Source organism: Grus americana, chromosome 1 (genome assembly GCF_028858705.1).
Source record: "Grus americana isolate bGruAme1 chromosome 1, bGruAme1.mat, whole genome shotgun sequence".
NCBI lineage: Eukaryota > Metazoa > Chordata > Aves > Gruiformes > Gruidae > Grus > Grus americana.
The window spans coordinates 75,609,856-75,636,064 of NC_072852.1; the positions used below are offsets into that span (position 1 = coordinate 75,609,856).

Sequence of the window (26,209 nt, forward strand, 5' to 3'; positions counted from 1 at the left end):
AACAGAAGATGACTTGCATGGTAACTGATAGTGTGTGATATTTTTATTTACTTTTAAGCATCTGAAGAACCTTGGGTAAACAGCTGGGTCAGGGACTGCTAACCTTACCTACAGGTTACTGGCTTGAACTGTTCCAAAGTCAACACTTTCTAATTTCAATAACAAGCAGGGTATGTTACAGCTAATTTCCAACAGAGATATTATCATAGATTTAACTATGCTTAAGAAATTTTGCAGATCTAAATAGTCCAACCAGCAATTCATTTTTTCCCATTGTCCCCATGTCCAGTGTAGCTTTTACACTAGCGAAAGTAAGGTTATGTTTGTTGCTAAGATAAACTGAACCAAAAGAGCTAATCCAGAAGGTAGGAAGTTTTGTGAAAAAAAATTCTGAGCTTCCAGGAGGAACTGACTTCTCAGCTGAAGATCAAAAATGTTAATCTGATATTGCTTTCTCCATTGTTTAAGGGGACTGGCTTATTTTGGGTTTGTTTGGGGTTTTTTTTCCTTGGTTGGGGTTTTTTTTTGTCTCATTTCAACCCTCTAGGGTTTTAAATAAATCAATGCTTTTCATAAATTGACTGAGAAACACTGATGGTCCGGGCTAGTTCATAGGTGAATGGCCAGCTGTCAGGAACAGTCTTTTTGGTGAATAATCTAACCTGGAATTTCATCTGAGAGACCATATGAAATGGTTTTGTGGATCACTTGCCTGGCATAATGCAGAAGTTTGTAGGCTTCAGCCTCTGATGCTTCTTACTAAAAAAATTAGTCTCATTCTTCATTGTCTTTTTCCTTATATAAGGTTGCCCTGCTAATGTGTAACACTTTTATTTAGACCTAGCAACATTTTACATTCAGCTCATACAAGTGCAGCTGAATCTAGTTTGCAAGGTGGTGGAGAATTCTATCCCAAGAGGTCTAAAAGGAAAAGTACTAAAAATCCCAATGAAAATGAATGGTGAAGAGCTTTTATGCTGACCATATAGGATCACAAGCTCTCATTCCACTTAGTGCAGTACTGTCAGGACTGTCACTGAGCTCACTGTTATGCAAAGCTGATCCGCTTTGTTAGTAGAGCAGCTAATGGAAATCTGACTTAAGCCAGGAAATGTGAATTTCATTCTTTTTTGGCATGGCAGAGCTATACCAGAATGAAAGTTCTATTTGCACAAGATAACAATCAATTGGAGTTAAATTTGACGTAAGCTGGATTTTTTAAAAGAGTGATTCTTACATAATTTAGGCAATGGCAGCCAGCGAGATTATGCTAGAAATGAAGATCTTTCCAATCTACCTTTTGGTAAATAAGGAATTTGAACTTCAGGCCTATCTCTGACTGTTTCTGATTCCACTGCAGAATCACCTTATGAACTTGAGTATGCCACTGATTTTAAAGACCAGAAGGAGATAATTTCATTCTCTGCCTAAAATCCTCAGCTAAAAATTCATGCATCAAACCTATACCTTTTATTTGGGATACAAACTACCTACAAAAATGTTATCCATTCTTGAGGTAAGGCTCAAGTGGTGAGGAGAATCTGTATTATTTATGCAAAGGTGTCACAAAGTTATTCATTATAAAACCTACATATTTTGATTCCAGTTTGAATTTGTCTTGGTTTAACTTCCATTGGCTTTCATCATACTTTTTTTTTTTTTTTTTGCTTCATGAAAGCATAGTCTAGTATCAGCATCTAGAGATTATATGCAGTCGGCGACAAATAATTTATCTGTCTTTCAGAAAATTACTTACATGGTTAGTATAGTCTTTCCTCCTTTTCCACTCTCAAATAATTCTTGTGCTTTTGTAAATCCTTTGCAATTTGTCTTTATAATTTTGAAGTAGGAATAGCTGATTTGGATTTGTTACTTCAGTGACTGCTCACTGTTTCGAAGAGAAACATAACACCAGTATCCCATAAGTGCTTGATATTCTCTTCTTTTTGCATTCAAAGATCATCTTAGCTGTCTTAACCAGAATGTCATGCTGGAAGGTTCAGTGATTACCTACTGTGCCCCCTAACATGCTAAATTTTAAGACAAGGATAAAATGTTATGCTCATCACATGGATCCATGCAAAGGACAGAAATGAGCTAAATTTTTCGTCAGAATTGCATTGCAGCAAATGCAAGTTTTACTCCAAAGCTTTATGCCTGTGGAACATCTTGCTGTTTTGCTTTGAAACTAGAGTGGCCATATATGGGAGGCATTTTCCCCTCTAATCCTTACCATCATGTAAATTCTAATAATCTACTTGGTTTCTAACAGTCACAGTAGGAGGGGATCCTCACTGGGAGCAGTGGAATATTTACAGGAAATTGGATATTGAAGTCATTAGTCTTTAAAAGTCACTGAGGGAAGAAATGGTTGGACTTGATCTTAAGGGCTTTTTCCAACCTAAATGATTCTATAAACAGTTAATCTGACTTAGATCTGGTTTTCTCTTGATGCAGCTTTCATTTGTGGCTTTGCTAGTGTTCCCATTTGCTGAGAACAGCAAACAAACAAAAGTAAGCATGACGCACTTCACAGATATTTTGTTTTGCCCTCGCTGAATGTGAACGTTGTGGAACGTAGTTCACTGATGCCTGAGCTAGGGTGGACAAGCATTCAGACAGCAGAGCAGATTGCTGAGCAGAAACATTGGTTTGGGGGTGAAAAGCAAACTAGCTGCACTGGTGTTCGGCTTCATTTTGGCATATTGGCTCAATACAGTGCCATGCCCCATGTTGCCTCTAATTCTGGAGCTAATACTGTCACAGCAAGCTCAGCTGTCTTTGTGCAGTACTGTGTGGACTAAATTTGTCTCCTGCACTGTCTCATCAATTAAGTTCCATTTAACCTGCTTGTCTGAGGCTTATTTTCTGAAGTGACTCGTCTAGCCTGCTCAGAGGTGCACAAAGAGGTTTCTTACTCCACACTATAAGCAAGGGCAAAGGTCAAGATCTTGCTTTACCAATGGGAGGACAAAACTTCTGGAGGGTGAGAGTAAATGAAATGTGAGAACTCTGTGACCTCAGTTTATACTTGCTAATTGACATGGAATTGTGTACCTTTCAAAAGTGTACCGAAAGTCATGCAAGCATGTGCAAAATAAAAATCTTTCCCACTTCCAGAAGATGAAAAAATGAATAGCAATGAAGAAGTAAACATCAGTATGTGTTAAATGCTTTCGTGCAATCAAAGAAATAAAACCTAGCAAGAAATAAGCCATAGTGCTTTGAATAATCCTTTTATGAACCTTTCTCCAAGTAGTGTTGGAGGGAGTGTTTATCTACAGTTAGTGAACATGTCCCAAATTTAGTTTTTAATTACATTTTGTAAAGAATCCATTCTTATTGATAAAAGAGAACAAAAACCTTTCAAAGCTTCACCAGCTATTTGTTTGCTAGAAAATTTTAAGTTATTTTTAATACAAAGTCAAACACATTTGAAAAAACTTGCATAGTATTGACTGTGCAGTGGTACCCCATCCAATTTGTGTGTTTGCCCAGCATGCTAAAGAACTGTCCCATATTGCATCTTTGGTACACAGAATGGTTAAACAATCATAATGATGTTTGGTTTTGTTGTTGTTCAATATGCAGCTTCCTACCTTATTTATGATGTGTAATTTCTGCTCTGAAGAACATACCTGTGATTTTCTTAAGAGCTGTTTTGCAGCATTCATCAGTAGTATCTGAATGTTCCAGAAACATTAATTTACCACACCCATATGAGGGGAGGTAGCTACATCATCTACATTTGTTCAGGGAATCTTTTACTGGAGTTAGCAGTACTAAATACTTTATCACCTCAGAGCATATGTGCAGTGGATTTCAGATGTAGATGTGAATGCTCAACACTTCAACATATCAGACTCAAAGATGTCAAGGTAGTCTCCCAGAAAAGGAGGGACACACAGTTAAGAACTGCATGTGGAAGATTCGGTTTGGGGCAAGCAAAGCATCGTGCTAGAGATGTGTGGCACTCTCAGGAGTCAAATTAATTCACCATTATTTTTTCTCTTCCTCTACCCTGCTGCCCTGTGCTTTTTCTACCATTCAACTTCTGTGACAAATGAGATATATGTTCTAGAGAAAAGATCTTCTTTTGTAACATGGTTGTATTTCATGCACGAAAGTTCTCATGAGGAATGCAGAAAATACGATATATGATGATACAACTGAGAAATGGTATCATGATGTATAGCATATTGTATGGTAAAACATATTTCCTAGTTTTCCTAAACATCTCTTTGGTAAGCTGAGAAACTCTTGACATACAGGATCATCAATACCAAAGGAAAGCATCTAGTTTGTCTAGAACTTTTCAGCTGAGATTTTTCAAGATTCCTTTTTTGGTCACATTAAGGTGGCATTTTCAACTAATATAGTGGAAGCCACTTTCCTGCCAGCAGTGTACCACCACTGCAAAATTAGAGTGCTCAGTGGATAAAAGCAGTTAAGTTTCTTAGCAAAACAGTTGTAAGATATCTATATCTATACCTAAGTAAAAATAAAAAAATATTGTCTTAAAACTTATTCCCTGAAATGGTTCACATTTGCTGAAATTTCTTAAAATATGTTCCATACCAACCTTAAGCAGATACTCAGCATGAAAAGTTGGTGTCTAAATAGCTATACTTCTGGCTAAGTTCTGAAGTACTAAAAACAGCCACCCGTAGCAAAGGTCAGATAGTCCTAACTATAGAAAGTACTGCCTACCCAGCCTATAATAATAGTTAAATCTATTATGGTCAATGAAGTTACAGTGTCAAATGCAATCAGAGTCAGACTGTGCACCTAGCATTAGGCAGTGATAATGACAGAACTCATTGACAGTCATTGTCACTCTCCCTGTAACTCACACAGTCTATTTGGTGCCCATGCTGTTGGCCTTAGGAGGTCAACACTTCTGTTCCCAGAAGTGAAACATCATGTAGGACTAAGAGGATTGTAATTTAATTGTAATCATTGACACCCGATTAGCATTATTCTTTTTTAGACTACATTGTAGCAATTTTGCAGTGGATATAATTAGTGAACATTTGAACTTTTAAGCATGGGCTTAATAGGTATGGTACATTTTCTTCCCATCTGGATAACATAAGCTCAGTAAAAAAAGGGTAGCTGCAAGGTTTAAATATGATTTGGAAATACTTTGGTATTTGGGATGATCTTATCTAGCACTTTAATTTACATCTGCCTCTAGAAATTAATGGAGTTCAAACTGAAGTAAAAGGACCAGCAAATAATTGTGGTGGAGTTGGAAGAACAACATCTCTGAGTATCAGAAAATATCTCACTTTCTATTTTCTTTGTTTCCTCAGGATTTGTGATTTAGTTCTTACATCCTACCTCTCCACCACAGCTCCATTTCTCTCTTGCCTACCGATGATTCCCACCATTCTATCCAGTCCCGAGGTTCTCTCCTCATCCCCATTGCTTTTTTCCTTCTCTCCCCTATGCCTTCAGCTGCCAGCAACTTCCCTGCTCTCCCAAGTTTTCCAACAAGCCCAAGAAAGATGCAACATGACATATTGTCAGCCAGCAGGCCAAGCAGCACAGATCTTTACCTTTCATGGGATCATGAATCTAGGTCTCCCTCCATTGACATTTTTTTCACAAACATGCAGGAGCTAAGACTTCTCTTGCTCCTTCAAACTGTTTGAAGTTGATAAAATGGTTCAAACCCCAGACCAACAGCATAATCATATAATTCTTATTCCCTGGGATGAATCAAGCGTAACACGAGAGACCTTCTTTGTAGTAGTAAATCTGATGAGCATATCACACAAGTGTCTTTTTTGTTTGTTTTATTGTTTAACAGTTTAACATTGACAAGGAAGCAGGAGAGAGACAGATTTACCATCGGTACTGTATGGAACGGGCATCTGTACATTGTGCCCATGTGTTCACCACAGTCTCACAGATAACAGCTATAGAAGCAGAACATATGCTTAAAAGAAATCCTGGTAAGACCTGAATTGTGTTCTTATTATATTTCCTCTGAGTACCTACACTTCCTCAGAATGAATGAAAATAATAGACAGGTATACAAACATGAAGAGCAAGGACACATGCATAGGTATGTCTGGCTACACTACACAGAATAACCAATTTTCAAAAGAAGAGTGCAGATAATATAATTTGGAACACATTCTAGTAGCATATGTAATCCAGAAGAAATCAAGTTCAGCACCATTTAATAACTGCTTTCAGTACCATTTCAGGAGTATTAGTTTAACTCCATGTATGTTACGCTTTCTTTGCAAGGACATCTCGGCTTCAGAAGTTTTGTCTCTGGCAGGATTTCCAATGATGGTAATATATTCAGGTCAGCTGATGAAAGCAGAGGCTGGAACCTTTGTAATACATTTTACCAACTTTTACAGTGTGAGGTTTGTTGCTTTGCTAGAGATGAGTAATATATTATTTTAGAAATGTAGCAAAAAGTTTCGTATGCAAAACAGAATGTTAGATGAGTTTTGCTTTCCAGTGCTAATGCTGGTTTTCTTTACTTAATATTGAAAGAGATGAGAAGGCAAAAAACAAATCATAAATCAATAGTTAATTTCACTGTATTTCTCACAGTTAGTAGTAGCAGTGTGATTGTGGCCATCGTGATTTTAGGACTTAACCATTATAAGTTTCATAGATAGGTGTAATACTTTCTACTAGACCAACCAGTAGAGTTTGAAAAAATAGTCGAGATGTGTCCAACAGTTTGTCTGATTTTCCCCTTTGTATTAGTCTAATAAAATATGGAACTTACCAACAAACCTTGTTATGTTCCATGCATGGAGTTTTAATAAGGTCATGATCCCAGTTTGATGTGTCATTAAAGTTTTCTTTAAATCAGCACAGTGCTTTATAAGGACAATCCACAATACTCCATCTGCAGGTAAGCATCAGGGGGGAGAAACTGCAAAACAATTTTGATACTATGTAGCAGGTGTATTCACATCTTAGTCGGTTATTTTAAGTATAGCCATGCTCAAATGACTTTGGGTTTTTTTGGTTTGCTCATTCTTTGTAAATTTTTTTTTAGGTGAATTGCAGTGCTAGTTATAGTTTGTGACTGTTATCCCTGTTAACATCAATGCTTCAGCCACATCGTGGTTCAGGCATCAGGATAAAAGAGAAATTGTCCTTTGGATCCTTTGCCTCATTCTTGACTAACTGTCAATAGAATGATGAACATAGGAAGACTTTTTCCATTTTATTTTAAACATGACAGCCATATCTTAAAAGTAATTTAAGTGTTCAGTCATCTAATCTGGGATATCTCTGAAAGGTCTTGTTTTTTACCAAGTGCAGATCACTTGACTTCTCAAAACCTTTTAAGCTGGTTTAAATTGGCATGAGGCTTCTCCCTACAGCAGCTACTCTTGAAAATCATAGTTTATGTTTTGGGATTTTAGGAGACTGAAATGAGTCTGAATCCAGTTTAAATTTGGGAGAGAAAATCTGCAGACTGCTCACAGATAGAACGTCAGTTGAAGCTGAAGAGAATTCCATGCAGAGAGATTCACAGACCTGAACTTTTTTTGATTATTCTTGCAACTTTGAAGAAACCAAGTAAATATATTTAATGTTTGGGTTAAAAAATTGTTGACACATATCATGCTTCATGTTGACAGAGCTAGAAAAAAATTCAATAGAAATTGGTACCCCAAATCCTAGGAGACAATTATAAGTGAAAAATATGTTCTGATGGGAATAAGTACTTTAATAGTTTCTTTGAATGTGTTGGAGTTTATTCTCATACTATTTATTCTCTCTGAAGTTGTGAAATCAACATAGAAATTGGCTGTTCAGAAAGGTCAGCAATCCTTCAGTAGATCATTAAGCTTCAGTTCTGCAAAATAAATAATAATAGTAATTTAAAAATAAAATTTTAAAAGGGGGATGTAGAATTGGCACATTTAACTGTTATTTGCATTTGAATTTATTAAGAGGTAAACTTCATAACAAAGTTGTTAACTAATAATAACTGAGGAAATGTGATAAGTAGAGCAGTGTCTGCTACTTCTCATTAATGTTAAACTTGGATTATGATTTAAATTATAAATCTTATCACTTAGAAAAGCCCTTTTAAAATTCAGTAGACGTGATTGCATAGAGATCTTTTGCACCACAAGGAAGGCCGATTTGCCACTCTAAACCTGGCAGAATGACTGCTTGCATTACGCTGATTTCATTTGCTGCTATTGTTATTTGATCGATAATTTATCAAACCATATTTGACAAAAGCTTGAGTATTTTATGTTAAACCAGTTCTTTTTGATGTATCATGCAAGATTCTGTCAGTGATCTTAAGTTGTATTCCTGTGATTTGAAAACTGATATGGGATTTCTAATATTTTCATTCAGGTATGAAACATATTTCTCATTAGCAGTAGAGAAGACTTTGAATCAAAATTCCAAGACAGTTGAGTATCAGTTAAGATCTAGATCTAGACTTTGTATCTGTAAATATTTGATTAAAATCATAGAAATAAACTCAAAAAAAGTATGAGTCAACTTTGAATCTTAGTGATTTATCAACAGAAAACATCATACTGTGCTATTATTACTTAAATCAATGCCAGTTTCTTTCCTATAAATACAGAAGTCAAATTAGTCTGATTTGACCTAGTTGGGACAATTTTAAAACAAAATTGGTATCAATTCATTAAACAACAAAAACCCCAAACCACTTAAAATAGGAACAAAGCTCTCTTTCATCACTTCTTCCCTAGTGCAAGGGCACATTGCATCACAAGTATTCAAAATATTATTTTATGTTGAGCAGAAATAGTGAACTGGATGCTTTGGGCCACCACATCTATTCTGTGTCTCAAAGGCTTAAATAAGAGATGGATTGATCCCCAAACCTGATGAAAGGGTAAATGAAGCTGCAATTGAATCAAAGAAGGTGGGAGTAAGTTATATACAGGCTGCTGATATTGGGTGAGAGTGTCCAAAACTCCCTGATAAATAAATATGACAGAGTGGATGGAAACTGGGCAGAAATACCTAGTCAAGGATTCTTACTTTATTGAGAAGAGTTTGAAATGGTTGCAGTCTCAAAGCTATGTCCTGCATGCACCAGTTATTCCACACTGAACAAGAAGCAGGTCAGAGGAATCAGAAGATAGGTTGTTGGTAAAAGAGAAATGGAGGGTGTTTCTGCTCTGTTGACCCCCCCACTCATATGAGGCCACATAGGTCTTTGTTCAGAGCAGCTCCTAGTGCTGGACAGCAGAAGATAAGAACACAAGTTTTCTTGTCAAGCCCACCAAGACTCTCCTTTCTTTTCACTGAAAACCAAATCCCAAGTACCTGACAAGTAAAAATTTCCTGGTAAAGGCTGGTTTTCAGTCTGAAATGTAGTATTTCAAGAGGGATCGATTGAAATTTTTGGTATTGCATGGTTACTAATAAAGGTTATATTTTTATCTACTGCTGTTTAACCTAAAGAGTCTCAAAACAGTTTACAAGATAGAGAGTAATCAGACATCACTTACCTGGTGGGAAAATACATATACCGCTAAAGCAGACTGTAAATTTCAAGGAAGTCATTAAAAATGGCCATGGCATTTGCATGAAAAATGTCAAGCAAGTATACTGGACAGCATACAGAGAATTGATTGTACTTATTTTAAGATCATTTTGATATGTAATCAACCGAAGGAGCCATAGATGTTTTAAAAACTCTCCAGAAATAGGAGACAGTTTTGTATTAGGTCAGATGCTTAATGCTAGATATGCAAACCTCTGCTTTTAGGAGAAAGGATGAGAAACCCTGAATGTTAGGCATCCCTGACTGAAAGACCACAATAGAAGTAATGTTCAAGTCCTGTATTGGTGGTAAGCAAGAGACTGTACTCCCATCGGTAACCCTGATGTATGGGGGGAGTTAACCATGTGCACTGAGATCAAAGGAGATGCTGTTTTGTTTGCATGAACCACGTGTGATAGGGAATGATATCTTACTGAAGGTCCTTTGGGTGATGCATAGAACTTTTAAAGTTACTACAGTTAATGGTTATGGTTTCTAGACACCTGATGACACTTGCCAGGAGAACAAGTATGAAGTAGGTACCAGTGCATCCTCTAATAATTAGCGCTTCTTTCTTCTTTGATGATTCTTTGTATTTGAAGAATCTCTGGTATCATAAGTTAGTATGTCTAATAAAGTCAATTGTGTTACTATGAAATACATCTGCTGAGGAACCAGCCTCCCCTTTCATTTCCATACATGGCTTTCATAAGCCAACTCGAAAAGAAAATTGCATTCTTTCCATTTACTTCAACTAGATTTAGGGCAAGCCTTTAAATAGCTGCTGCGTTCTACGAGAAGGGTGAAGAGTGACTGAATTTCGGTGTTGATTGGAACAAGCTATGTCTATTCTTATAACTCTATCTATATCCTATAACTCTATCTTAGAAGACACTGGAAATGAACAAATTTTAATTGTAAGATGCTTTGGAATCTTTGAGGAGAGCAGCCATAAAAGTGTAAAGCATGGCATTCTGTGGCTATTTTTAGGAGAAATCCAACAGATTACTGAAAGGTGATCTTTTTAAAAAGGTTTTTTATATTCTTCCTTTCCTGGTAAATCCTCAGAAGTCTTGACAGAACAAACCTCTCTTGTGCCATGCTCTAAACAAGTGCATAGCACGGCAGTTTCTGCCTTCAAGAGCTTTCAATCTATAGCGATAAAGCAGGCAATAGTGATAGCTAGAATAAAGACGTAAAGGGCATATTGCACAAAAAACATATGGCTGAATGGAGACATTACTTAAGTCTTGACAGGACAAAAGGGCATGGGGAGACCTTACTGTTCAGCAGGTTCTATGCTAATTTTGAGTACAGGTCAAAATGGTACAAAGCCACTTCAGTGCTATATAAACAGTGGAGTGCCACATGCAATAGCTTTGTGGAGTAAGCTGGTGGAGACCATTGTGTTAGACAGTGCTGTTCCCTATCCACGAGTAATAAGAGTACATAACCTGTTCACATACTGACAACTGAAAGACACACTGGTTCTTTCCTTAAAGATTTCTCTGACTCTGAAGATGTCTACCTCTGCCTTTTCTCTGCTTTTCCAGATGTTGTCACCCCAAATGGCTTGAACATTAAGAAATTTTCAGCAATGCATGAGTTTCAGAATTTGCATTCCATGTACAAGGCTAGGATCCAAGAGTTCATTCGAGGTCATTTCTATGGGTATGCTTTTACTTTTCAAAAATTAGCAATGGTTGTCCAACACTATTTAAAGCAAGAACCAAAGCAGAAAGACTAACTTGTACTTCACAGAGGAGGTGAAATGTTACCAACTTATTCAAATACCTGTCTGGGATTTCTCAGTCAGAAGGTAAAGGAATTTTAGACACCAGTTCTAGCTCTGCTTAACAGATTGTGGGATCAGGCAGAAGGTCTTAATTTTTTCATTATTTACCCAAGATGCAGTTTATCAGATTAAGATAGTAATCTTCATTTAAAGAACAGCAGAAAAGCCTCACTTTCATTATTTTCTTGGGATAATAAATTTCTCCAGAATAGAAAGCTGTTGTGTGTTTGTTTGATTATATCTTGAGAAATACTTTGTGCTTGTCTGTTTGTTTGCTTGGTTTCAGCCACCTTGACTTCAGTCTTGAGAACACTTTATTTTTCTTCATTGCTGGGAGATATGAGTTTTCCAACAAAGGAGCTGACATGTTTCTAGAAGCCTTATCAAGATTAAACTTTTTGCTAAGGGTAAGAAAGCTTCTGCAAATGTTGATAGCGTAGAGCTTATGCTCAAAATTATCGTACTATGTAAGTCACCTGCAAGAATTTCCATGCCATACTCTGGTTTATAGGAAAATAATTGTAGGATCTTCAGAGTTTTCATAAAGCTCTCTTCCTGAATCATCAGAGTATATAACCATCTCAGGCTGCTTAAAAATAATTGATGACATAGTTCAAGAAGTTAACCATGGTTACCTCCCTTGGTTTTAGAGAAAAATACAGAAAATATGATTCAAGAACTTACCCTGAAGGTTTACATATTAGAAGGCAAATAAAAATAATCTTTTAATGATGCAATTGAAAAATACCTTTTTAAGCAAATTGCTTAATTCATTAGGACCTGACCATGATCTTTTAAATCTTTGAGTACTATTATCACATTGGATGGGAATCTTGCATTAAAATTCAGTACTTTAATGAAGATAAGACCTAGACCTTGTCATGATCAAAGAGCAGAGCACTTGCCACTTCCAGATGAGGTCACTGAAAATGTCTCCAGATGTGTCCCAAGGACTGATACATTTAAAATAAAAAATAAAACTAATGCTAATCAGTTTTCAGTCATCTAGCAAGGATCAAATGACTGTTTTCCCAGCCTGTCTCTTTTGTACTGTATCATTTAAACGATATGGAAAACCTGAATAAAAATCTTGATACTATGTTGTCAGCAGGGCTGAAAAAATATTAATGTTCAAAGCCCTAAGTACACCTGTTCTACCACCACCTTCTGTTAATACACTATTAGAGCCTGTGGACTTTCTGGAAATACTTAATCCATTCACTCACACAACAGGTCACCTCACACAACTTAAGTATTTCTTCCACAACTTTGCCAAGCAACTGACTTCTGTTGTTTGGCAATGCTGTGCAACATCAGCTACTTGTTAATAGCATTTACATAGCTATTAACTATAAATGCTGATAATGTGGAAGATCTTATGCTTGAGCAATGATTGCAGCAATCTCTTATTGCATCTAAAGATTTATATGACATCAATGACAAGCTAGGCTGGTGGAAAGTCAAAGGAAACTGAGGCTAGTTTTCCAAAGCTCTCTAGAACAGTGTACTGGGACTTGCTTCTTCCATAAGCTGAGGCTGGATTTATTGCATTATTGTTCCAACATGCATGCCAGCACTTGATAAGCTGTTCAAAGAACGCTTGCTCTGTAATTATTTCAAGAGATAACTCCATTGAGAATAGCAGAATACCTGTACTACTTGTGAATCTGGGAATGATGATGCTTCTTAAACAAGTCACAGTGGTGTGCCTGAACCTAAAAATACATAGCATCGGATGGAATTATTTTATTTTATTTTATTTTATTTTATTTTATTTTATTTTATTTTATAAAGTCCTTTTCCTTTGCTACTTGAAAACCTTACTAACATTTTCGAAATAAAGTAAGAACGTTGGGACAGATTGTTAATACACACCGAGATCATGATGGACTTTGAACCTACCTTGAAGAGAGGGAAGGGAAGAACCTTAAAATGATAGATGACTCCCGTAGGTTATTTTATACTATACCTTTTCCTGTACCTCAATCTGAGAGAAGGCATGCTAATAGCATGTTTGTGTGTCTACAGTTTAGAATGGAGGTGATTCAAAGTAATTTAATTTTTACAGCTCTGAACAGAGTTCACACTCTGCTTTTCTTTAAATAGTTACTGACAGGAGTACAACCTCATTCTGCTCCATGTGAGGAATCCCCGAGGGACCAGGTATTCTGAATCTTGTTAGCACACAGGAGAAACCAGCAAGTGAAACCATCTATAAGTAAAGGGTCAGATTTTGCAGCAAATGCTTTTTGCCTTTGCAGTAGCTGGATGTGAGAGATGAGCAAGAAGTTACTTGCAGCTTTTTGTGTGTCTGGCAGGTGCTTTGCCAGGGGTTCAGGTAGACAGTGGTTGCTGTCATGCCTCTTTCTGCCCATACTACTGCTATAGAATGTAGTTCTGCTTGCTGCTGTAGGGAATCCCTCGCCCCATGCCCAGGACTACCCCAGCTAGTAAACTAATTGCTCGCTCCTTTGAGCCAACAAAGTTTGTGTCAGGTGAGAAAATGTGTGTAGCGTTTTTCTTTTTTGCAGTTTATGTTCACATCCTAAGCCATGGCCTCTAAACCTTGAAAAGTCAAGAAGATCTCTATTGCCCAGATTGGAATTGGGTGACATCTGTTTACCTGTATCTATCCTCAGCTATATCTCTGACTTTACAAAAACTTAACAGCTAAAGGGAGAGGCATAAGATCAGAGCCTTCCTGGACAAGCAATCAAAGTGCATTGGCTTTTCCTGTGACTAATTCTTACTGTTAAAGTTGGCTGTGATACCTTATAGTGAGATTTTTTTTTTCTCTCCATTTTGTGTCCATGTAGGTTCATAAGACTGATGTTACAGTTGTTGTGTTCTTCATCATGCCAGCAAAGACAAACAATTTCAATGTGGAAACCCTGAAAGGACAAGCGGTCCGGAAGCAGCTCTGGTAATTGCCATTCTCACTAACGGCCTTGTGAACTTACACTGAACTGGGGAGATATGCAAAAGTTTCTGATGAAGAATAATGCTCTTCCTTTTCGCTCTGCTAAAATCGAGGATTGTGGGTAACTAGAATGTATTTGTGGAGGTGAAAGAGATAGGAATGATAAGTAAGGACAATTTTTTTTTTTTTTCCTAGGTTATTTTTAGTAAACTTGCCTTGCCATTCTTTGTAACAAGTTAGCAAATAGTACTTGTTTTGCGGTGACAAAGTCAAAGGTTCTAGAAAATCCAGTGTTTTGGATGTCTTCTGACTGTTTCTAATACACCCTTTGGAAATGTCATTGAGCTTCAACAAAATAAAGACCACCTGCTAATTTATCAGAGTGAGCTTCTCTGCCACCGTTGGGAAAAAGAAATTAATTAAACATCCTCTTTTATTTAGAAATATGGAAATTGTACTGTCTAATCCAGTAGAATAACAGTTGATAAGGATTGTGTGTAATTTTCTATTTAGCCGACAGTAAAGAATGGCCATACCCAAGCAGTGAAACTTATAGTTATAAAGGGAAAATTGTCACAGCCCTTCTCAGTTTAACAGTTTTCATTTTACAACTTCCCGAACAAAAAAGCAAAGCAGGAGCAGACTTACCTTCACCTCACTTTAACTGCTATTTGATTCTACATAGGAAAAGACACACGTTGTGAGGTACTTCTAAACTGAGAGACACGGCAAAACTGGAGGTTCAGATTCATAAAGAAAATCAGTGGTGGGTTATTAAGGATGAATTTTGTTTAAAAAAGTGAAAAATGCCATTTCACTCAACATTGTCTAAGTAGGGGAATGGAAATGTGCACCTTATCAGGTGGCTAGAGCGGTTAAATTCTGCTGCAGAAGTAAGGAAGCTGGTCTTAAAGCTAAGGGACTAAAACCCACAAGACCAAGCTTCTGCTTTTATGCCTGTGTCTCACTTTGCTGAACCTCTTTCTGATGCCAGTTCTATATTTATAAAATGATAGAAATCTAAACGACTTAGAGATCTGTAGATGAAAGGCACTGTGTAAGAGAAGGATACTATTTTTCTTGTTATCTCATTAACTGCCTCCAGCAGATGATCTCTGGCTCAGTTTCTGGATATCAGTAACCAAGTTGAAGTCTTTGATTAACGGATACTAAACCTGCACAAAAACAGTGACAGAAATAGTTTAACAAGTATCATTGAAATAATTTAGCGTTTGCCATATCTGAAAAAGAAGACATATGAGAAAGCTATCTACTGTTTAGATTATCTCTGGAGTCATCAGACAGCAACTTCTTAGGATTTACAGGAAACATTCTACCTGGTTACCACTCTGGAAACAGGTACCACAAATGTAGAGGTTGGAATTAATTGTCCAACTCTGGCTTCCTAAAAGTAATGCATCTGAGCCACCTTCACTGGCAGTGGAGAGTGATGGCTCACTCCAAATGATGATTCATCCTATACCACTTCAAGAAGTGTCCAAGATGAGTGAGGGGAATCATCCTCTGAAACGGACTGTCACCCTCTGCGGATGAGTGGAGGATCTGCACAACTAGCTTAAACTGCAGATGGCTAAAGTGGGGTAACATAGCCAGAGTTTTACTCTCACTCTGTATGTGAGAACTGTAGGAAAATAATGTGAGTGCAGTGAGAAACAGCCATGCTTGCAACAAGTGCTTTTAGCCTCTTCGTGTTTGATATAAAGTGTGTAATGTTTGAATATAAGAGGTACATATTAAATAAATAGTATATGGATATTAGGAAAGTTTAAACTAAAAGAAATATGCAAAGGTTTTTCCCCTGTTGTGTCTCTACTACATCATTATTTCTCTGTTACTCAGTAGTGCAAGCACAATAATAACAGTAAAGGTAAACCTAAAGATGTAAAATGATGCAAAAAATGCTGCTTCCAGCTATTCTTCCTGCTGTGTTCTGTGAAAAGCAAAAGACCGTCTGCATTATCATATGCAGTATTATCATGGTCATAACCTGGAGCTCCTGGATAAAACCACCTGGTATCAGTATTACATAATAATATTAGATTATTTTAAGGATGCCACAGAATTTAAATACAAGAGGTATAAAAACACTTATAACGGAATAGATGATGGCTGATTTGGGATATAAAATCCCTTGTTCCTGTGCTTCTGAAAAAGCAGTCTATCATATCTGGGTTAAGTTTTGGATATTGTTCATGGCATGAGTCTATGAAAATATAGTCACCAGGGCACTAGCTTGCTGAGATTTGGACTGATTTGGTTTGACATTTAGCTGCTTTACAACCCATCCAAAATAAACTCATCTGCTATTATGTCTATGTGAGTTGGGAGAGAGCAACTAAAAACAGGTGTGTGGATTCTCAGCTTGGTCAAGTTTAGGATTTCACTTCACAAGTTTTATCTTAGCCCAAAGTACAGTTCTTAGAAAGCAGAAAGGCAGGAAAAGTTCCATGAAGTGGGTCTTTTACTCAAATTGAGAGTGCATTTGCTATTTTGACAACAGCATTTCCAGCTGTACTTTCAAGTTATTTCAACCAGGGACAGGATGATATAAACGGCTGTTTGCATTTAGAATAGTTGTTCACTGGAGTTCTTTCTTAGCTAAAATATAACATATTTCTGGCACAGGCTTTATTATTAGCTTAAAACATGGCCTGAGCTTTCCAGGAAGTTTTTTGGTTTGCAAACTAATTTGGGACAAACTACCTTTTAGTCTAGTATTTGTTTTCAAAAGTCTTTGAAGTAGGAAATAGGGCAGAAAATGAAAGGAGAAGCTTGCTTTAAAATACCTATTTGTTTAACTCTTATATCTTACATCTTTCTTCTAGGTCAAGTTAAACTGGAGTCTTGATTAGTGTCCAATGTTAATGATCATGTTTCTCTATGTAGAGTCATATGTATGCTCTCTTTTTCACAGCTAAGATGAAGGTGTGGTCTACTGATCAGAGCAAAATATTAGAAGTAATCACTAGTGAGGTCTGTTCCTGGCTTTCACAGTGCATTCATCTTTGGATGCAGGTCAAATCTTCAGTTGTGTTGAAATCCATCAGTATGGCTGCAGGCTGGATAAAAGAACTTTGAGAACCAGACCTCTGTCTGTTTCCGTGTTCTTCATTCCATCAGTATACATGAAAGCACAATTTAATTTCCAGCAGCAGGAATCTCTTTTATTCTGTCTTTGTCCTGGATTCTCCTGTTTTATACATATATTTATTTATTTTCCTAGGGACACTGCACAGTCTGTGAAAGAAAAGTTTGGAAAGAAACTCTACAATGCCCTGCTAAAGTGAGTGTCTAGGTTACTTTGCCTTGCAGAGCCACATATCCAGCTGGCTTACCTATGATGTTTCTCTGGTTCTACACTTCATGTAAGAAATTTTGACATCCATAGGAACAGCGTAGGAGAAGGATATGGGACCCTCTGTTCCTCTAGCACCCCATTGTGGAAAGAGTCTTAAGAGACATGAGGGATGTCTAAGTAACACAAAGGTTTACTCACTGTCAAAAACGAGCTACCTCAGCTTAAAAAACCACCAGAGACAAAGTAGTATGTATTAGCAGCTTAGTTATATCCTTTCAAAAGACAGTTGGAAGTGAATGACCCAAAGCACAGATGAGATGACTGGAACTTCAGTGAAAACAAGATGTATTTGAAAAACAGTAAAAAAAGAAGTCTTTAGCTTTTTTGGAAGATAATTGGAAGGTCAGCAAATGTATGGGAGAACAAACTGTAGGGAATATAGAAAACAAAGGAAAGATTCATGTTAGACATCAGCAGACTTCAGATCAGACCTTGTTTGCCGTTTCTTCATTGTCTTTATACAACTGATAATAAGTCATTTGGTAAAATAGGCTCTGTGTTGCCTCTGCAGAGGAGAAATTCCAGACTTGAACAAGATTCTTGACCGAGATGATATAACCATTATGAAAAGAGCCATATTTTCAACTCAGGTCAGAAAATGTATTATTTACACCAACATGTAGTATAAATTATAAGCATGACTGTGTATAAGGATTGTGTGTGACATACAGCGATATGCATGCATTGAAAAAGAAGTTTTCAGCAAATATACTTCTCATTGGTAACATTTAAAGACCAGCTCTGATAATTTTTAATGAGAGTATGACCCAAACTAATTCTTTTGGGGAATCCATGGATATTCCCCCAGTCACATGCAGGACAACAAAATTCCTAATTCTTTTCTTCTGCACTAAGGGTGAACTTTGCATTGTTCCTGAGGCCTGGATTCTTCCATTTTTATTAAATATGTAGAATTAAGGAGACATAACATATTGACTAAAAGCCTTTAAAATCAAATAGTAGGCCTTTCTAAAACTTAGTACAAATGCATTATTTTGAGGTAAATTAAACAAGTCCTGTGACAGATTTTATGGTCTCATTTGTGGCTTTAGTTATATAGAAGACAACATTGTATGATCGTAACTTTCTTTTCTTACCTTAAAATGAAAGGGTAAAACCCTGTCCACATCAATGACAAAATCTCCCACTGTCTTCCACTAAACTTAGAAAATGGTAACAGGACTCTTTGCCGACAGTTTTGTCTGGCTTATGGATTGTCTTTTCTCTCTTTAGCGACACTGTCTGCCTCCAGTGACCACTCACAACATGATTGATGATGGCAATGATCCAATCCTTAATACCATCCGACGCATTGGCCTTTTCAATAACCGGACAGACAGAGTAAAGGTATGGTCTGTCATTTTCATTTTAGATATAAAATGGAATTTCTTTAAACAGTCTCAGTCTGGATCATTAGCATGGGGAGTGCAGTCATTTTTGATAGGCAGTATTATACTAATAGAGTACTACTACTCTTTTCCTCCCTTTCCAGCTATAACAACTAGTCACTTCACAGATATCCTCAGTTGCTGTTTAACCAAGTTAATTTCAAGTTAGAAATTTGATGTTAGGGAATGTACTGAATTGTACTGAATGAGGAGCTAGTACTCCTGAAATCCAGAAAGTGCCACGGATTGTTTGCACCCAGATGTAAAACGCTGTAATAGATTCATTTGCTTAAAACTGGAGGTCCCGAGTTTGAGCACAGATATTTCTGGAGTTCATCTCTTAAGAACAGCACCCTGACACTCAGAACTTGCTGTAGAAGGTAATGAGGGCTTTGATCCTGAGCAGAAATAACTTCCTGTTCATGCTCTGTTCATGTTTATATCAACTGTTGAAGCTAAATGTATGTAAATAAATCTTTTCCTTACTTCCATGTCTATCTTGCCAGACCACAGAAATGATCAGCTCCCACTTTCATAAGTCTGCCGAAGCCTTTTTTGGTCTGGAAATCTCTGGCATTCTCTCTGCTAACTATGATTATCCCATTGTCTGTCTTTTCAAAGTAGAACATAAAATTGAAAATTCTTGCTCTTCCAAACCTTCTTTTTAAAGTCAGATCCATAGTATCTCTGACAATGATGTATCACTTGTTCTCAGTGTTTTGGCTTTTAAACCCATGATGATAACTGAGTAAACATGTTCCTCAATTTCCTAGTTGCTTCTTCCTGGCTTAACATATTCTCTGCTAAGCGTGTGTCTCCAATGAGCTCTGAGAGCATAAAAAAATATGGTAATAATATACTAGATGTAACAAAAGTAGGGTGGATGTAATATAATAAAAAATGTAATAAATGTAATAAAAAATTCCTCAGAACTAACTGCCTGAAGTCATTAGAAAGCAGATAGTGTATAACACCACAGACACCTCTTCCTGCTTCTCAGCAGACTTGATTGGATAGGTATATGGCAAGTTTTTACAAAACTGTCATTACCACTGGAAAATTACCTGCTGAATGAACAGACTTAATACTTAATGAGTTGAATGTTCCATCTTTAATGACCAGGAAATTCCATCTCAATATGAGGGAAAACTTCTTTCGTCTTTACTCTGAGGGTGACAGAGCACTGGAACAGGTTGCCCAGAGAGGTTGCGGAGTCTCCGTCTCTGGAGATACTCAAAGTCCACCTGGACGCAATCCTGTGCAACACGCTCTAGGTGATCCTGCTCTACCAGGGGGGTTGGACTAGATGATCTCCTGAGGCCCCTTCCAACCCCTACCAATCTGTGATTCTGTGAATGTCAGGGACAAAAATTCTGTAAACTTCAAATGGAAAGTAATTTTGAGAGATGTATGACATATCCATGCAGACACAGTTGGCATGTGAAAAATAGCCTCAGCAGTGCCAATGGAAAATCTTACTTAATTCACTGGGATGAAATAAGCTTGCATAATGAGTTTATAGCCCATTTACTGGTTGAATACATTCATGTGTTGATTTACGCAAGTGAGTAGCATGCCTGTATTATTAAGAAAAGATAAAAGCAAATCCTTGACATGGAGTAATGGCTGCAGTATGTTTATGTGGGGAAGAAAGCCCAGAGAAGGTTAAACCCTTCCCTCATACTTCTTCCTCCCAAAGCTGACTGGACAGCATTCACAAGGCAGTTCTCTACTTAGCAGTGGAATATGGAGCAGTGACCCCAAGCCCTGCAGAGTCATGCAGATAAATTAGCTTGGGTCCTGAAAGCCTAAGTTAATAAGCTTTGTCTTTCAGCAAGATTAGTTAGTCTAGGCACAGGATTGTGATGATGGAGCTGTAATATGTCTGCTTTCAAAATTCTCTCAGTTCTTGAGAGATCCATTGAGTACCCTAAGCATTCCTATATTTCACTTGGATGCTGTGAACCTCAGAAGTGCTGTATCCTCCTGAGGCCTCCTCTGGAACAAGGTATCCCAATGCTCTATACCTTGGTACAACAGGCCAAGAGAACCAATTTAGTATTGCTAAATGCCACAGCCTTAGGTAGGCATAATTCTCAATGCACATGGTCTTCCTTGATCAACAAGGATAAAGCTGAAGACCCGTCCAGAAAAAGGGTTCATGATCAGTACTATTTCCAGGACAAGACTGCACACAGGCAGGATACAAGACTGCACATAGGCAGGATACATTTTAGTGTGGGAAGTGAATTAGGTAACAGATGGGCAAAGGAGGTGTTGTCCAGATACTTAGGAAAAGACCAGAGTGAAAAAATTGCTTAAGTTTATTGAAAATTAAAATGTATTGATGATAGTTTTCTTTGACCTCTAATGTAAGTTTTGAATGTCCAGGTGATCCTACATCCAGAGTTTCTCTCTTCAACAAGCCCATTGCTGCCCTTGGACTATGAGGAGTTTGTTAGAGGCTGCCACCTTGGTGTATTTCCATCATACTATGAACCCTGGGGTTACACTCCAGGTAGGCAATCTGTACACTTAACTAGTATCAAAACATGATTACCCATGCTGTTGATGCAGAATAGCTTTGCAGCCAGTTTCTTCTGGAGTGCTGAAAAAACTCTTTTGGCTCTGTTTCCTCTGCAGTGCAAAGGTCTTACTGCTGGCAAAATTTGGGGGCCAGGTGGTATAAAATGGCATCTACTGACTGACAACTACTCACATTTGTCCCTGCGCTGGACCCTTTCCCATACTAACATGTAATCTTTTGATTTTCTGTGGCTTTAGAAAAAAAAATCATTTTTAAAACTTAATTCTTAACTTGATTCAAGGATTTTAAAAGAAGATTTAGAGGAATGTGCATATTGAAAAAAGTAGGGCAAGAAATCTGATGCTACCAGCCAACATACTTCAGAGGATTTAATTCAAGATAACAATTAAGTTTGATAGAATTATGTAACACCATATCTAAGATATTTACCACAAATACATGCAGTGGTAGAGAATCTTGCTGAATTAAATGGAAAATTCTAAAGATACAGAGAGCATGTAGTTTCTGACTTTAAAAAATTGGCCCAGATTTACAAAAAGCATGTAACACCTCATGAAATCAGTGCAAACTATGAATTTGAATACTTATGAAGATCAAAGCCTAGGTGCCTGGGTTTTGTGTCTCCTCCAAAATACCTTCTGTAGTCTTGATATACATCTGAAAGTTGAGGTGCCCCTCTTAAGAGCATTTGTTGTAAGCCAATGAATCAGAATAGAAATTTTGCAAATTTAGTCATTCTCCAGAGCTGTTTCTCTCCAAATAAGAGAGCTATTCAATTCCAAGTAAGACAACTGTCTTGCATTCCAGAAATTTCTCTTCCTATTCTAATCTCAGCTAAGGTATAAAGAAAGTGTGACAGCCAGGGATGATTTTGAAGTGAGCATTAAAGTAAACCTAGACAGAACAGTTAGACTGGTACTTAGCAGTTTTGCAGAAAGCTGTGATTTACACTAGTTAAAAGGGTAGTTTCTCTTTCCTTTACTAATGCAAAAGTGATTCTCTTTTTATTAAATTTCTCGTTGAATCCTCCCACGAACAAAAAGTGATTTTAAGGTAGATTTGTAGCTTTATTTTACAGACACCAGTCATATGAATGACGGCCATGTAGTTGGCTTTCAGCATTTCAAAGACTGGAGTATTTACTTTATCTGCATGCTGTCTTAGGTTAGGCTTAAGTTCATCAGCAAAAACTCTTAAAGCTTGAGTAAACAGTTATCCTTACTCACAGTGATGATAGAAATAACTACAAAAGATGCATACATTTTATAATTTTGTAAAACTAACTCCACTTCTACTTTGAATGACGTCCTGAGTTAATGATGGGGTTTGTTGGGAGTTTTTTTCTTGCTATAGGGACCAGTTTACAAACAATGAATATCAAAATACAAAGTTTAACACACTCCTGCACTTAAGAAATTCAGTTTTGTAAATAGTTGTGAACAACTAATGAACCTACGTGTACAAGAGGCTTCAATTTAAAATCAAACAAACAGTCCAGACCATATATTGGGGTTCTCTGTTTCAACACTGGACTCCCAGAAAGTTTTCAGTTTAGCTGCTGGGAAACACAAAGATATGTTCACAAAAAGAGTGTGAAATTTTATGTTTAAAATTTCTTTTTCTTTCTTTCTATTTTTCTTTTTCTCCAAATCCACAACAAAGCATAATAGTTGTCACTTGACATTTTCAGAGCAACTCTAGTGTTATGGGACCTTCTGTCTGCCTGTTTCTTTTTCTTTTTTCTCTCAAGGTGAAACCATTCAAAGCATATTGCCCTGAAACACTTTTTGTCTGTTTCTTTTGGCAGCTGAATGTACAGTGATGGGCATTCCCAGTGTAACCACAAACCTTTCTGGATTCGGCTGTTTTATGCAGGAACATGTTGCTGATCCAGCGGCTTATGGTAAGATTTTTTAACACCAGATCAAAATACTGCCTCTGAGTTAAAGCAAAAAGCACAGTAACAATGCTGTTACTCCTCAATTTCATGCTTTCACTAGTGCAATGGAGTTCATTGGGGGAATACATTCAGAGCTCCGAATATCTCGTTACGTTGAGCATGCCATTCAAGCTTTCATATTTATCCAAACCCTTTCCAGGTTCTCTCTCTTTTACCTCCCTTTAACCTTTTGTCTGCTTTATCCTTCCAAACTCAGCATTTCTCATACTATTCTAGAGTCTCCCAGCACTTCCCTTTAATGCCTCTGGTTACAGTGTAACACTCTGAGCCCTTCAAAAGAAGCAGTGAAAATCTGCTTTTCTTTGAATAGTCCAAGAAGGATGTACCGGGACTTTGAGGCCAGTGAAACTTGCCCCCACCAAATACAGAGTAAATTATCATGTGCACTAAAAAATAAATCTGTGAAAATAAAAGGAACCTACTTACAAATAAGAATCTACTCATAAAGGTTTAGAAATGGATCATAATTGTAGTGTGGTGAGGAGGAGGGTAGCCAGCTCCTGATGTGTCAAGACAATATTGAAAATGTGCCCAAACAAGGGCCTCTTTCTAAGTACCTTGGCTTGTCTGCACAATCAGGACGTGACAGCTCCACATTAGTACCAACTGTGCCTTGACCTAGAGGCAGTGGTAGAGTCAGCTGCAAAATATAGCTACACCTGCCTGGGTAGACATGTCTTTGAGAGCCTTCAGAAAGGTCACAGACCAAGACCATAGGTCACTTGCTCTTCTCTGCCAAAACATAGATGTGAGCACTGACATTAACTGACTCTACATTCCTAGGGAACACTGGGCACTTCAGTTAAGGTAGTTGTGCGTCTGTCTTGTCCATTAAGATAGCTGAAGTCTAGTACCCTCTTCTTCCCAACACCCTGGTGTAAGGAAGGTGGCAAGAATAAACTATTGATCTTGACAAACTACATAGAGACAAAGTTTACCTCGGCCCTCTCCCTGCCAGAATTGTATATCAACTACTGTATGTGAGTTAGTTATCTCTATGGAAACACTTGTATTTCTACAGAAAACACAGCCTTGCTCCTACAGGCAGATTCTGACCATCCACACTTCTAAATTCTACTGCAAACTAGGAAAGCACTAGATTGTTTTTTTTAAGCAGTCAGTATTTTAAAAATTATGGGAGATAAAAATGATAGGTCTTTACCCAGAAACTCTTGAATCGTTTTGGACAAACTTACACAACAACAAAGCCTCTGAGTTTTGAATAATTTGCTGAATTTCAGCCTGAGAGGTAAAGAAAATTAAAATAACAAATACATATTTCTCTGCAGCTTTCCATTCCGTTAGAATAGTAACAAATGTTCCAGTTATAGCTGCCTTCTAACATTGAAAAGAACATACAATATGTGTAATGTTTGTAAGACTACGTGGCAGAAGGTAGAATGGAAATGTAAGAGGTGAAATCCCATCTTCAGTTCCACTCATCTGCACCTTTTCTGTGTCCTTCAGGCATCTATATAGTTGACAGGAGGTTCCGCTCTCCTGATGAATCATGCAACCAGCTGACTCAGTTCCTGTACGGATTTTGTCAGCAGTCCCGTCGCCAGAGGATCATCCAAAGAAACCGAACTGAGAGGCTCTCTGATCTGTTGGACTGGAGATACCTAGGCAGGGTGTGTGAAACTACGTAATAGACATATTAAAAATTCCAGACACACAGGTCTAACAAGCAGTCTTCAGCATCAAGCTACAATACAAGGAGACATCCCTGGTCTGAAAAGCATCTCTCAAAGGTGCTAAAGGCAAAGCCTGCCTTTACATTTCAGTGTAATGCTTCCATTCTCCAGTAGTAAGAAGAGACATGAGTTAACTGAATAGTTTAAAGCAGAAGCCAGTCACACTGAGGTCTTTGTATTCCTGGTGCTAAAGACAGTGTAAAAAGCTTGTGTCTTTGACAACACTGGCAACCCTACACTAAGTAGGATTTGTGCTCCAAAGTCATCTAGACTCTTTGAAAAATCCTACCTGTTCTTCCTAAAATGCTGCTGGGCCCTGTGGCTCCTCAACACTCCTAAACTACCTCTGTGCCTTAAAGGCCAAATAGTATTTCTAATTTGACATAGAAAACACTGCAGTACCACCTACTAAGAAGACAGTAGCAAAGCAGTATTCTCAAGTCCACAGAAGCAAAGAAGTGGATGTACGTATATCGGTTTTGTAACTATTTTGGACCTTGTCCTGCTCTGATATCTGTGTCAGAACCTTTCTGTTTATATGGTTCCCAGCACAGCATAAGACCCTGACACAACAAGCTATTTTTAACATGTATGTGATGGAGACTCATGAATATAGTGGATCCATAAATATTTTTGCCAAATTCTTAAATACAAGGCCTCAGTAAAGTCATAAATGTTACTTCTCTGTAACTGTTAACACATGCTTCCTATGCAAGGATGAGTCCAAAGTGTATGTGTACACACATGCACACTTAAAAACGTAAATTTTCCTGGTTAAAAAAGAGCCAGTTCTATCTTGAGGAATAAAGAATACCCATCAGTCGATAAGAGCTACACTGACTAAGACAAGTGCTGGCTTCCATCTTTATATATCTTAGCCTTACAGAAACTTTCTTCAGCTTCTGTTCCAGACTCTACTTCAGTGTAAATCTAACATGAATGTCTCACTGCTTCACAGCAATGTGTTCATTACAAGCAGCCATATTGGTTGGA

The 26,209-nt window shown here is 37.5% G+C and overlaps 1 protein-coding gene across 3 annotated transcripts in view; it reads left to right on the forward strand.

Annotated features, from left to right (window-relative positions):
* GYS2 (glycogen synthase 2) overlaps positions 1-26,209 on the forward strand; it is a 45,541-nt gene that overhangs the window by 17,113 nt on the left and 2,219 nt on the right. For 2 of the 3 annotated variants that reach the window (XM_054802792.1, XM_054802800.1), the window contains exons 5-14: positions 5,816-5,960; positions 11,086-11,203; positions 11,614-11,734; positions 14,144-14,250; positions 17,492-17,551; positions 18,138-18,216; positions 18,860-18,973; positions 21,406-21,532; positions 23,370-23,465; positions 24,990-25,153. In XM_054802792.1, the coding sequence (XP_054658767.1) occupies positions 5,816-5,960; positions 11,086-11,203; positions 11,614-11,734; positions 14,144-14,250; positions 17,492-17,551; positions 18,138-18,216; positions 18,860-18,973; positions 21,406-21,532; positions 23,370-23,465; positions 24,990-25,153 (1,131 nt within the window). The remainder of the gene's footprint in view (positions 1-5,815; positions 5,961-11,085; positions 11,204-11,613; positions 11,735-14,143; positions 14,251-17,491; positions 17,552-18,137; positions 18,217-18,859; positions 18,974-21,405; positions 21,533-23,369; positions 23,466-24,989; positions 25,154-26,209) is intronic. The other variant, XM_054802811.1, reaches the window with a different exon arrangement.